Genomic DNA, 14,732 nt, shown 5'->3' on the forward strand with positions numbered 1-14,732 from the left:
GGCTAGTGAGGTCTGTGTCCAGTCAGGTTTTAGACATCTCCAAGGATGGAGCCCTCTGTGAGCAACCTATTTCAGTGTTTGATCACCATAAAATGTTTTTTTCTTAAGTTAAAATGTAATTAATTGTATATCTGTTTGTCATGGGTTTGCCCTGGGCCAATTTTCTCTTACCCCCCACACAGTTGCTACAAGTTGAGAAAAGGTTTATGCAGACAAAAGAGACTGGATTGAGGAGAATAATATTAGGTTTTATTATTAGTAAGATAAAAACTAAAGAACTATATATACTAGAATTCTAATTAGGCAAAAATGCTGTGTATTTACAAAAATACCCCTCCCCTCTTGTATCAGTTCAGGAGGAGAAGCAGTCTCTTTTCCATTTCCAGACCTACAAGTCTTTTAAATAATTTTGCAGCACTTGAAAGCTTCTCTTCTATTATCTTTAGGATGACAGCTCCAATTCGTCGCAGCTGGAACTGTCTTTCTCTCTCTCTTCTATGTTGACCTCAGGGCTGGGCCTACCCCATCCTGGGCTAAGATCGGAGGCTGGGGGGTTATCCAGGACCTGTGGGGTCTTCCATGGACTGCAAGGGGACACTTGCCTACCATGGATCTTCCCCACTGAGTCACAAGGGATAAAGCTTTGAGTCCACCCCTGTTTCTTGTGGGGTCCCTCCTCATGAGAGACAGTCCTTGATGGATCTCTCTAGCATGAGTCTACCTTTGGGCAACAGTTCTTCCATTCTCTGCTGTCCCTCAGGGTCACAAATTCAGCTGCACGAGCATGGATCTCTCACTGAGATCACAACATCCTACCTGGGCTGAGTTGCTCCAGCATAGATCTCTCTCTCCATGGGCCACAGGTGCCCAGCATGACTCTGTTTTATTTTAGGCCTTCCATGGAGTCACATTTTCTTCTTGCACTCTGTTTAGGCATGGGCTTCTTCATGAGCTGCAGAGGCTCCACTCTCCAACCATCTTCCGCAGATGGCAGGGAATTTTAGTTTTCAGTCTTTTCCCTGCTGAAGGGAGGGGAGCAGTAGGGAGAGGAGAAAAGGAGTTCCTCCCTCACCCTCTGGCTTCCCTTCTCTCTCCTGCAGCTGCCAGCTTTGACCTGTTATCTCTCTGCCAGAATTCTGTCTCGTCCAAATTCTTTTCCAAAGTTTTTTGTTTTTTTTTTCCCCCTACTCTGTTACAGGAGAGAAGGGGGCCTGGTCCCCCTCGCCTGGGCCAGACTTGGCAACAACCTTCTCTTTGTTTTCTTAAATATGTAATTGGCAGAGGCATTACTAAAACTTTTGATTGACTTTTTCTCTGGAAATCCATCTGGAAAAAACTGTTTTCAACCCTGGCGGGGAGGTGGGGTGGTCGGTAAACCCACAACACTGTTTGTGTCTATTGCTTCCTGCCCTTTCACTGGTCACCATGAGAAGAATCTGACTCAGTCTTCTTTACTCCTTCCCATCAGGTATTTGTAGATAATACTCCACCACACTAGAGCCTCCTTTCAGGTAGTTGTGCTCCAAGTCCTTAGTCCTTGGTAGCCCTTAGCTGAACTTACTCTAGTACCTCACTGTCCTTCTTTTACCAGGGATCTGAGCACTGGACACAGCATTCCAGGTGTGCCTCACCAATCCTGAACTGAGAGTGAGGATCACCTTCCTCCACTTGTAGGCACTGCTCTGCCTGGTGCAGTCCGGGAGGCTGGTGATCTTTGCAGCAAGGTCACATTGCTAGCTCATGGTCAATTTGTTGCCCACCAGACCCTGCTAGTCCTTTTCTGCCAAGCTGCTTTCCATCCTCTCAGCCTCTCCCTGTCATGGTGCCTGGGCTTATCACTATTTATGCTGAACAGTGCTGGCTCCAGTACTGACCCCTTGGGCATACTACTGGTCACTGTCTGCAGCTGGGCTTCTGCCGTGAGCTCAGCAGTTCAGAGAGTTTTCTGACCACCTGACCACCTACCTGTACTTCACCTGTACTTGTTTGTGAGGATATAGTAGGATGTAGTGTCAAAAACCTGGCTAAAGTTGAAATAAACAATATTCATTGTTCTTCCATCATAGATTGAGCCATCCATCATATTGTAGAGGGCTATCAAGTTGATCCTGCATGATTTTCCCTTCGATAAATTCATGCTGACTACTTCCAGTAACCTTTGTGCCCTTAATATGTTTGGAAATTCTTTTCATGATTATCCACTTCATCACTTTCTCAGAGAAAAAGGTGATGCAGACTGGGCCATAGTTCCCCTAAGACAAGAGGAAATGGCCTCTAATTGCATCAGGGGAGGTTTAGATTGGATATTACAAATTATTTCTTCACCAAAAGGGTTGTCAAGCATTGGAACAGGCTGCCCAGGGAAGTGGTTGAGTCACCAAAGACATGTAGATGGTTTAGTCATGGCCTTTTCCAATCTAAATGGTTCTATGATTCTGTATCCTTCTCCTTGCTCTTCCTGAAGACAGAAGTGACATGTGCTTCCTCCCGTTACTCAGAATCTGCAATTGTGTCAGCCTTGCCAACATGATCATGGTAGCCAGAATTAGGAGTTAATAAGCTTTATTCTTCATAAATCTTTTTATCTGCATGTGAGAGCTGGCACAATTATATGATTTTAAAAGTTTTGAATTTAGGGAATTTTCTGAGATATGATGATTAAATAACAAATATGTGACAGAAAGCTATTAACTACTGTCTTACTTTATATACAGAAAAAATATCATATATCTCCCTAAATAATTTCAGTCCTTGTCTTAAGACATTTTTTGACTGTTCATACAGTTAAGTTTAAGATATGAAGCCAAGTTATATAAGCATACTGCCTCTGCTAACTTCATTTTGTTTTGTTTTGTAGAATGGCCTTGTCACAGGCTCACCAGAAATGTTCAAGCTCAAATCTTGCATCAGGAGAAAGACAGATTCGATTGACAAACGTTTCTGTTTCGATATTGAAGTATATGAGAGGTTTGAATTATTTTCATTGTGTTAACAATTTGAAAATAATTGCAACAATATATAATAATTACTCCTGTAAGAGGAAGACATATTTAGCAATATGTTTGTATGCAGACAAAGTAGACTTTCAAGACTTAGAACTTGGAACTTCTTTGTTCAAACCTGGCTTTCTAACAAAATTCACTACATTGCTCATGTGTTGTCTTTACTACATTATGTTTGCATGCAGATAGAAGACAGGTTCTTACAGAACCTGTAGGAAAACTGACTATCCTCTTTTATAAACAGATCATAAATATTTTTAAAAATACCTATTAATAAGCATATTCTGCTCAAAGCTCTATTTCTTTCAGAAACGTATGGTAGTACATTGTTTTTATTTCTTGAAAATTACATCTGTAACATTTTTCTACTTATTCCTGGGTATTATAATTATATCAGATAGAGGAAAACAGCTTTCCTGTATTTAAACTATATGTATACAGTAGTTTGTAGAAGTATTTTTTCCAAAATCAGGAATAAAGAGAAATATTGAATTATTTTTTTTGTTAAAATATGATAAATAGACTGACTTTTGTAGTTGTTCTCTTAAAAGTGTTTTATGACTGTTGCCAAACTTCTAGAAAACAGACCTGTTTCATATCTACCTCAAAATTATTCCGTTATGTCAGAAACTGTCAACTTTCTCTAACTTCTGTGTCTTCTATGCATTCACATGTCAGTATGCGTTTGAATTCTAACTTTGGAAACTGTTTGAGAGAAATAGTAATTTTATTGAATGTCCGTGTTTTTGACAGACCTGGAATCATCACACTGCAAGCTTTTTCAGAATCCAACAGAAAACTTTGGCTCGAAGCTATGGATGGAAAGGAACCGGTAAGGATATTTTTTAATTTTCTTTTCATTTTATGATTTTATGGCACACATATTAAAGAAGAAGCTAGTATACGCTTCAGATACTCTGTTGCAATATGAGCAAATACAGTTCATTTATCTGTGAGACACTACTGCAAGTACAAAGTAGAAAAGGAGAACTATTAATTTAAGCCTGCAGTTATATATCATTATTTTATATTAGGAGATTCTAAATAATAATAGTTTAAGTAATAGGATACCATACTAATAGGATTCATTGTTCAGATAATATATGTAAAGGGATAGTTATTACAATAGTAAAGAACAACCATCTTTTGGGCAGTGTCGTGGAGTAAACAGCATGTCAAAAGACACTGCAGAGAGCAGAAAAATGTGCTGAAATGTACTGAGAGACAGGCTTGTCTGAGTTTCCTTCCCACTATTTGTCTGCCCTTAAAGTAGTCACTGAATGAGGGTGATGTCAGACCTGTATCTGATAGGAAAATGGTTGATCAGTTTTATGAGATAGGTAAGTGTTTTACATGCTTCTTACTTGACTGAATCACTACAGAAGTTGGATTGCTAGTTGTATTGAAATTTAACCCACTTGGACTCTGTAAATCTGACTTCTAATGCATTAGTTGCCTATGGTAGCCTGGGCTGTTAACCTGGGTACGTGCTGGAGTGCTAAACATCAAGAGATGGTAAAAGGCAAAGTTGGCATTTCCCTAGCGGCAAGCTAATACATAGCATGCTGCAACTACTAACAAACCTGGCAATAAAGAATTTAAAGTACAATTATTGTCCTGTTGCATTGTTGTTGATTGGTTGTTTTTGTTTTGATTTTTTTTTAACAGATCTACACACTGCCAGCCATTATTAGCAAGAAGGAAGAAAGTAAGCTTTTTATTTACATTGATTTACCAAATATTGCCAGATTTCTGTAATGTTCCAGTTTCTTGATATATGTGTGGGAGACAGAGATGAATTATTTTATGGTTTATTTCTATTGCTCTGAAATAACTTTGTTGGAATAAATTATTTAGTTATACAAAAGCACATCCTAAACTATGTAAACTGTGAGACAGCCTTCAACTTTTGTATTGCTGTCAAACATAAATTGAAAAAAAATTTGATTGCCTCCAAAGCTACAATATATTTGATAAATCGTTTAAGTTTCTGTCGGTAGTCTGTATACCTAAATGTAAACACATACCACTATGCTGAAATAATATTCTTATATACAGTCATAGAATCATTTAGGCTTAAAAAGGCCTTTAAGGTCATCAAATCCAGCTGTTAAACCAGCACTGCCAAGTCCAGCACAAAATCACATCCCTAAGTGCCTCATCTGCATCCCTTTAAGGATGGTGACTCAGCTACTTCCAATACTTGGCACCTCTTCTTGGGAAGAAATTTTTCCTGATATCCAGTCTAAACCTTCCCTGGCACAACTTGAGGCCATTTGTTCATGTCCTGTCACTTGTTACTTGAGAGAAGAGACCAACCCCCACCTCACACATCCTCCTTCCTTTCAGGTAGTTGTAGAGAGTGATAAGGTTCCCCGAGTTTCCTTTTCTTCAGGCTAAACAGCCCCAGCTCCCTCAGCTGTTCCTCATCAGATTTGTGCTTTGGACCACTCACCAGCTCCATTGCCCTTCTCTGGGCACGCTGCAACACCTCAATGTTTTTCTTGTAGTGAGGCGCCCAAAACTGAACACAGGATTCAAGGTGCGACCTCACCAGTGCTGAGTACAGGGAGACAATCACTGCCCTGGATCTGTGGCCACACTATTGCTGAAACAGGCCAGGATGTCATTGGCCTTCTTTGCCACCTGGGCACACTGCTGGCTCATGTTCAGCCACTGCTGACCAACATCCACAGGTCATTTTCTGCCAGGCAGCTTCCAGCCTCTCTTCCCCAAGCCTGCAGTGCTACTTGGGGTTGTTGTGACCCAAGTGCAGGACCTGGCACTTGGCCTTGTGAGACCTCACACAGTTCGTCTCGGCCAATCACATCTTTTTAGTTTTAGGTGTATATGCACCTAATAGATACACTGAGTAAGATACTATGAGATTTATGTGCGTAATTGTATTAATATTATATTAATGCATCAGTTATTAACATAATATTATATTAACACAAATATATAAAAGTAATTTAAATATATTTGTGGGTGTATGTATCTCAGAGAGAGACTTGTCAAATTAGGACATGTATCTTCATAGGAGGTGTATTTGAGACTGAAAATCTGAAGTTTAAGCAAATACATCTGGTTTTTTGTATGATGGTGTTTATTTTAACGGTGAAAAATATGCTCTTTATGATCTTCTTTATTTAAGTAGTTATTTAGCCATTTTATTTTTCTTCTTTATATAAGTGGTTAGACCAGTGGGCATTGAAGATAGAAAATTAGGGAGAAGTATATTCACTTGAAATAAGCCCACTAATTAAAGTCAATAACAAAAATTGTTTTCCTGTGTTACCATTTTATGAGTGGTTATGTGCACGTGTAAAGAACAAAGAATCTTGTTGTATTAAATCCAATTAATATATTTTCTTCATTATATAGGTCCTGAACTCTTAAAAGCATTTTGCTCATCAGAAGGGAGTACAGTAATTTCCTTTTAAAGCCACATGCTTTCAGCTGTATGTTTAGAGGAGCTACTAATTTCTGAGAAAGACAGTAGAATATTAAGCTTCTAAAGATGCACTAATGACTAGAAAGTTGGATTTGGATGCTAAGGATTTATCTACAGAAATACTATTACAGAATGAGTATCATAACCTTATGGATAAATGTGTATCAGCCCTTGACTAATATGTGAATGTAGCTAAACAGGGAGATTTTTTTTGTATTGATGTTAGGAAGTAATTACCATTTTTTCTCTTTTATAGTGTTCTTAAATGAAGCAGGTTTCAACTTTGTGAGGAAATGTATTCATGCTGTAGAAACAAGAGGTGTGTATTTAATCACAAATTATGTATTGGATTATTATGATTTCTTTTTCTGAAATATTACTTTGATTAATTCTACATGTTTTACAGCCGTGCTTTGGAGTGTGTCCATGATTTGGTTTAGACTTTCAACATTTTATCTGTGTGGTTTACACTTTCAGTTTACAACTCAAAATTGTTACCACAAGTTCCAACAACAGTTCTTAAGATACCATTTAAGTGGGTTTTTTAAACACTTTCTGTAATTCCTTGTTGACTAGATAGCTTTATACACATTTTCTCACATCCTTAGTCTTTAATTTGTGTGCACTGAATTGTTTTTTCTTGTGATAAAAACTGTAGGGAGTCTCAGCTCCCAACTTTGGTTTCAGGCATGAAACCTGAAGACTGAAAAGGGGCATCAGTACTCTCTGCTGGTGAATCTGTTTTTTCATAACGTAACTCCTATCATTTTGCACATGGTTTGTTTGAGGTTTTTTTAAATGTTTACAACTCATTTTTCGTAGCGATAATCTACAGTAAGGAAGAAATAATCACTCTTCTGATGAGGTGATATTTTACAACTCACAGTAAGTTTTAAATTACCCCTTCCAAATGGAGAGGTGTGGCTGTATCATCTCCCCTAAAATGAGATAACCTTTTTTTGAACTTTCAGTGTGTAGATCTATTTCTTAATAATCCAAATGTGGTCTCTCTGTACAATCTTGAGATGAACATGAATTCAGCTTCTCAGTCAACAGTGTTATGTAGCTTTTAAATCACTGTGGACTCAAAGCTTGCATTTTTCTCTGGGGGAGTGAGAGGTAAAGAGAAGGTTTTAAAACCAAACACCTAGGTTATCTAAGTGAGGTCAGATTTTGGAATGTTGTTTTTCAAAGGAAAATCAGACAATTTTTAAAATGGTAAGGCTTGAAGTGAGGAGAATGGAAGACACTTAAATCCTGCTGATTTTAAAAGGTGGTTAAAAACAATAAAATTATCATCACTGAAATACTTACTGTGTTGCAAATGTCACTTTTGAAACATTTTTTTTAATTATCTGTGCTATTAAGAAAATGCCTAACAATTACAACTTATAGGTAACGTATACATTTTCAACTGACATGTTGCAACAGTATACAGTATATGTTTTGTATTTTCATATTACAGCATGTACAATCATTTCTCTTATAAATGTCAGTCAGATCTTAACTGGAAGGGATGATGGTTTAAGCAAACATAGATGCGTAGTAATTCCATTGACTTCTAGGTAATACAACCTTATTGATGTGTGATGTGTTTTCAGACTGCTTTTGGGTCTTATTTTTCACTTTTTCCATGCATTACCTTGTTGTTCGCTAATATGTGTCATTTCCACACAGAAGGGTTCTGTTAATGTAAAATTATGCTTAGTGTATAATGTGGTGTGGATTCAGTGGAGTTCATTTGTTCTTATCCCAGAAGAGAATTCAGTACTCAAGAACGCAGTACTCAAGAATATAATGGTACAGGTTTCCATAAATGCATTTAGATGTTCTGGAAACATACACCAAGGATACATCAGCGTATATTGAAATAACCCTTTTTTCATTAATTTCATTTACTTTTTTTCCCAACATAGGTATTACAATCCTGGGATTGTACAGAATAGGTGGTGTAAATTCCAAGGTGCAAAAGCTGATGAATACTGTATTTTGTAAGTATCTGAAATGAACCTTTGTCAGTGTGCAGTGTGTGCACTGTGGTCCTTTTGCCTTAACTGCTGTGCTCAGAAGAGTATGTCATGATATTTACAATTTTGTATGTGCTCTTACTGCCACTAATTTAATTTAGAATGAGTGATTCATCTCTAGTTTCTTGTGTGCATTAGTATTCACTTCTGCATTTTATACATAAGCAAATCAAAAATAAAAATGCATTTCTTCTTTTATCTTTAAAGTTCTATTTATTAATATATATTTGGCATGTTTCAGAAGTTCTCCAAAGCTTAATTCCATAATACATCATGAGTCAGCCTAATAGACAGTTGTTGCAGTCTTTCACTGTTCTTGCTGATTTGGTGCTCCTATGCCTGTGTTTGCATGTCTAAGGCAAATACATTAGTAATTCTCTGTGGACTTAGGCTTACCTTTCCCTTTGACACAGTGTATAAACTTAATACTTGCAGTTACTAAGTATGACTGCTAAATTTATTTTTATTAATATTCTGGCAGAGATTAAAAGATTCAAATGGCTAATAAGTAATTCCTAGAGCTAAATGGCTAATTTAGTAGCTTCTGTTTTGCTGCTTTTCTAGTTATTGTGCTAGTCAAACTATAACACAATCATAATTTAATTTTCTGCCAGCCCCTAAATCTCCTCCTGATATGGATATTGATATGGAACTTTGGGACAATAAAACAATAACAAGCGGACTAAAAAACTACCTCAGGTAAGTATGAACCTACCGTCTCAGTATTCCTTTTCTGGTCCATTAGTCTTTTGCTTATTAGTATCATATTACATTTCTTGTATCCATTAGCATGGCAATAATTGAGTATATTATTATCCTGCCGAATATCCCTGTGATTATGTGTATTAATGCACACTTTCTACCTTATTAAGCCCTAAATTTGGTAGAATTTAATTCGTTGCATGTTTTTATTTAATTTTTTTTAATGTTAACCACATGGGCAAAAGATTGCTTCTGCAACCCACTATACCATGTTTGCACCTGTATTTAAGACAGAAAACAGTGAATCTCTGTGCTGATATCAGTGCCAGTAACATTTCATGTATTAACTCACATGGTGACTCAAGATTCAACTCAAACTGATTTTCAGACTATGTCTATGACTAAGTTATATACTACTTGTAATCAGTCATCACTGAATTGGGTTTCCTAGGACCAACAGGGGGGCTATCATAATCACAGTCATAAAACTTTAAAATACTTTGAGTCTGTTTTAAATAACCTTTTAATATGTTTTTTTACAACCAGGTGTCTTTCAGAACCGCTGATGACTTTCAAGCTGCACAAAGATTTCATTGTTGCTGTTAGTAAGTAAAGTGATAAATACACTTTTGTGAAAGTAATATTGTTTCTAAACTTTGATCTCCACAGTCACTATCTTTACTTTTTTCTTGCACTATTATTCAGTGATCCAGCCCTCAAAGCAGAGAAGTCACTCTAGATGAAGCTGTTCAGTGGTTTGTTCTGATCTTTTTAGTGGTTCTGTGCGACTGCCTTCTGCATGAAATTTTGAACCTTGATTTACATGTTTGTTTGTGTCATATGGGCTGATAATTCTTTTATAACATTGATCCCTCTCATCCAGGGACCTTTATTTTCCCAGTTTGTCTTGAAAAATTAGAAGTGGGGATAATTATCTCCTTTCAACAAATGGAATAATTAGATCAGGTGACAGCAGATATTGTTTTTCTCATGACTTCAATTTAGAATTTGAAGTTTTCTCCCCATTTCCTCTTGTCTTGATAAGAATAAAAGACACTGAAGAATTTTAGATATTTTAAAAATCAAGGAGCAAAATCTTAGATTTCACTGAAGTGACACATCGGGTCAATATTGCCATTAATTTTGTTGGTTCCAGTGTTGGTGGTAATTGCTTTAGGGGAATTAGTTTAAATACAGATTTCAGAATGTAATAAATATAATCAAATTTTCCTCATCATTTTGAAGGCTTATTGTGTTTGGCTCCTCTTAATGCATGTTTGTGTTCACATACAGGCATTGATGCCATGTGTAGTCACTTCTTAGCACATGTTCTGATTTATCAACAATTTGTTTTCTATTTGATAGAGTCAGATGATCAGAACTACAGAGTTGAAGCAGTGCATGCACTTGTGCATAAGTTACCAGAGAAGAACAGAGAGATGCTGGACATCCTTATTAAGCACTTGGTCAAGTAATTATTTTTATTTTTCTCTTTGATATTATTTTAAGATTTTATTATTTCTGCTTTAAATTTGTCAGTGTTGCTTAATCCACTCTGTGTTGAAACAATGACACTTGAAATCACATTTAATTTCTAAAATGCTGTTCTGAACTTAACTTGAATAATATTCTGTACAAACAGAATGAAAAATAGAGAGTCATAAATCATAAAGAGTCACTGTCTCAAAGTCCCACACTGTTTCACAAAGGAGATGGGCTGATGTGGTAATACTCGTCCTTCACATTTGATCTTATTTTTCTCTCTAACAACTCTGAAGTATAATAACATTTGAAAGCACTAATTTAAAGTATTATTATTTATATTTTTGATATTTACATAAATGCCCCACTTTTGAATCTCCTGTAACACTCCCATGAGTATTAACTGTCAGATAGAAATAATTTTGCATTTCTTTAAAACAATGACCTGTCTTTATTGAATTACACTTGGCATGTGCTGTGAGACAAAAAAGGACAGGTTTTTATTCTCTTACGTCTCTCTGTATCACTAGCTGCGATTACATAACAATATTGCATTTTACTTTATCCTGTTTCTGCATCAAATGGTACTTGTAGGTTTTTTTAAATCTGTAGTTAGTTTTCAATGGTATTTGCTAAATACTTTTTAATATGTATTATTCTTTCTGATTTAGGATGCTCTATACTTTTTAGTACATTTGTCAGTGATCTGGGAGTGTGAATAGTGAAACAGGAGTTTTTCAGTTAAAGTACACGACTGAGACATGTAGAAGACACAGGAGAGGAGTCCATATTGTTTTCATTCCAATCACTAAATCCCAACTGTTTTGCTTTTTTGATCTGTCTACAATGGAGCCTAATGCAGTTTTGGTTCCTGTTATAGAAATGAGAAGTTTGAAAATTTATTTGACAGGAAATTATTTAGCTCTAAAAAATGATTTTTAGCCCTTTATGTCATTAGCCCCTGTAGAACTAACATGATAGCAAGCTGCTGTGAATGCTTCCATTGCAAAAAGGCAGACCTTGCATCTCGTTGGGGTGATGCAGAGAACCAGATGGAAAAAAGTTTCCCAAGTTTCCTTACTCACAGAATTGTTTGATTAGCTAAAAACTGTAATATCTGTAATATCCTTTATAACCCCCTATAAAGTTAAAGCATTTAATGAGGGCTTAACAATTTTGTAAAAGCTGCTGGTCTGGAACCCTCAAAGTTAGAGAGATACATGCATAGGAACTGACTTATTTGTAGGCAAAATTAGTGTTAGACAAGCATTGACCTCTTTTCATGGCCTCTTTATTCTCAGTGTGATCTCAGATGCAATTCCAAAGAAAATCACACAGTATTGCTCTTTAATTGTTCCCTTTAACTCTTGCCTACGTCATCTTTGTTGTGATTCTCATTTCCTGTAAATGTAATCTTGGTTTGACATGGAATGCTTTTAGTAGTTTCTTTCCAACATTTAATTCACCCCTTCTAATTTCTCTTATAATTTGCCAGTTGTTGTTTATGCTAGCAATTCTAATGAGACTGAAATCAAAACAAGTCTCCTGAGTGTATTAGTCACCTTCCTTCCTCATTTTTTTCCTCTCACTGTGCGGGGATTTTTCGAGGAACAAATGGCAGGTGAAGTGCCTAGTTTTATGAAAACGGGAAAATTTGAAAAAAAAATCTAACCTCCTGTTTCCTCATTCTTTTGTTAAAAATGCAGTTTCAAAGTGTACATCCTTTTTGTATTTTTTTTTTTAGCTGTTCAGTTCCTTTATATATGCTTTTGCATCTTGGTGAAAATACTATACCTTTAACTATGAATTGTAAAATAAGGATATTGTTTTATCTTGATTTAATTCATAAAGTCTTTACATATCTGCCTACCTTGAATTTTATGTCACTGTGTAAAATTAAATATGATCTAGATGATGTGGGATGTAGATCATACTGAAAACAAACAAACAAACAAAAACTAGCAAATCCTGAAAAGCACCCTGGGGAGGGGTGATACTGCATGGATACATACTTAGTGAGTAACTAGGCAAACACGGGAAGTTTGGTGTTATTTTCAAATAGGTAGCTGATTTTTTTTCTTTTTAAACTTCCCTAATAGTCAAATTACCTGTCTATTCTAAAGAATAAATCGTTCTTTGGTATGATTTAATAATACAGTATTTTTCTATGGTAGATATTTGGGAGTCTGCAATCTAGCAGTATCAAAAAATTGCTGGTGATACATCAAAGAAGGAGATTTTGAGGAGAAAGCAATGTCACCTCAATGAATGCCCTAGAGCTACCCGAAATGCATGATTACCTTGGCCTGTGTCTGTGCAGTAGCCCAGCAACAGTAGGACCAGGTCGGGTGAAAGTGACAATCAAAATGATCCATTTACAGCCCTGGGTTCTTTCTCTTTTGCAAGAAATTGAGCTTTTAAAATGCTTTGTAGAAAGCCCTTTCTGGTTACAATGTTATTAAATTCACCATTTCTTTTATTAACCAAGCTACCAAATGTGTTACCAAGGAAACACAAACACCAGACCAGTATTACCTTCTCTCTTACAGTATAAGACTAAAATGTTTGTGTAACAGGTCTCTACAGTTACTGTGCAGCTCAGAGAAGAGTAACATTGCAGAGCAGTTATTTAAGGTTTTTCTAGCAAACCTAGAGCTGAGTTATTCAACATTCCATTTTCATTAAAATACTGGTAGACTTCCCAAACGCTCCTTAGTCATCTAAGACAAACATAAGATCTGTTTCAGAGAAAGTTAGATTAAGATAATTGGCTAAAAATGTGCTTTAACAAGGGAGCCATGACATGGCTTCCAAATTATCATCTCTGCTAGTGCTACTCTGAGGTAACATTTGGGAAAGTTTTGACATAACTTAATGAAGCAACATAAGAAACATGTAAGAAGGAAGGCGTTATTTACTTGCCTCCAATACAAACCCCTTTCCCATAGTTCCTTCTTCTTGATGTAAATGGGGTGCTAAAATGTTCCTGTCCCAAATATGAGGGGAATGTTTTATAGATTTTACTGTTTCTAAATTTTAAAGGCTACAAGAGTTTATTTAATTGTGTAGGAAATTGCTAAAGATGCTCAGATTGACAATGGTGGGAGATAGCAGTGAGAAGGAAGAGGAAAGTGTCAACAAGTGCCTTGATAACTAATTCCATTTGGTAGCAGATGCAGTAAAATTAAGCATTAAGGCATTTATAAAATCTTGACTTGGCATAATGTTCCTCAGACATGAGGAAATAAGACAGCTGTGACTGGGGAATCACTGGCAGTTATTTCAGAGGGTTTATGATGATAGGGCTTTTATTTAGCAAATCTTATTTGTAAGGAGAGAGATGGGGCATTTAGCTTTACTGATTGATGGTTTTTATTTTGCTATCTGATAAACTGTTGGTAAAACTAAGTTTCTGAATTCTACATTAAGAAGAAAAAAAGAAGAGGTAAAGTAAGTTACAACAGAATATACAGAAGCAAAAGGTTAATACATTTAAAAGCCAGATGTCATTATGATCGTCTAATGTTATCCACCCACAGAAACAATGATTTCACTGAATCCACTAATCCTGTATTTTCATCACTTTAATAAAGAGATCCCATTGCAAAATAAATCTTTGCAGTAACTAAGTTTCTTTCCTTTACGTGAAAACTAAGGTATATGGCTGACCTCCGTTATCACATACTATTTTCAATCAATCCAACATAAAGTATTTAAATTCCTGTAGAACCATTGGAGAGAGATAGGTGCCTGCTGTAAGACTCCTAAACTTTAGGTAATCTGGATCTCTCTGTGGAGACCTCCAAATATAGTTGCCTTTTCCTATCAGTTTTGTCAGGAACTGAAATACTTCCTCTAGGAAGACGTGCCCATTACCATTAAGTTATTGCAGGACAAGAGCCTTAATGGAAATATAGTAGTTGTACTACACTGTATTTTGACTCTAGTAAAAGTGGAAGTTTTAAAAATGTATTTGAAAAGGAGGCACGAACTTGGAATCTCGTTAGAAAATAGTCTTAGGGTTTTGCCTGTTTAAACTGTAGTTTAGCAAACCAATTAATTTGC

General features: G+C 36.2%; 1 protein-coding gene across 1 annotated transcript in view; it reads left to right on the plus strand.

Annotated features, from left to right (window-relative positions):
* Nucleotides 1-14,732, plus strand: part of ARHGAP42 (Rho GTPase activating protein 42) — a 145,344-nt gene that overhangs the window by 118,234 nt on the left and 12,378 nt on the right. Inside the window, exons 10-17 of the mRNA XM_027900083.1 lie at nt 2,858-2,967; nt 3,756-3,834; nt 4,671-4,710; nt 6,713-6,775; nt 8,373-8,447; nt 9,098-9,182; nt 9,732-9,790; nt 10,551-10,656. Coding sequence (XP_027755884.1) covers nt 2,858-2,967; nt 3,756-3,834; nt 4,671-4,710; nt 6,713-6,775; nt 8,373-8,447; nt 9,098-9,182; nt 9,732-9,790; nt 10,551-10,656 — 617 coding nt within the window. The remainder of the gene's footprint in view (nt 1-2,857; nt 2,968-3,755; nt 3,835-4,670; nt 4,711-6,712; nt 6,776-8,372; nt 8,448-9,097; nt 9,183-9,731; nt 9,791-10,550; nt 10,657-14,732) is intronic.

This window comes from Empidonax traillii, unplaced genomic scaffold, assembly GCF_003031625.1.
Source record: "Empidonax traillii isolate 1590-97213 ecotype Southwest subspecies unplaced genomic scaffold, ASM303162v1 scaffold706:size701851, whole genome shotgun sequence".
Taxonomy (NCBI): Eukaryota; Metazoa; Chordata; class Aves; order Passeriformes; family Tyrannidae; genus Empidonax; species Empidonax traillii.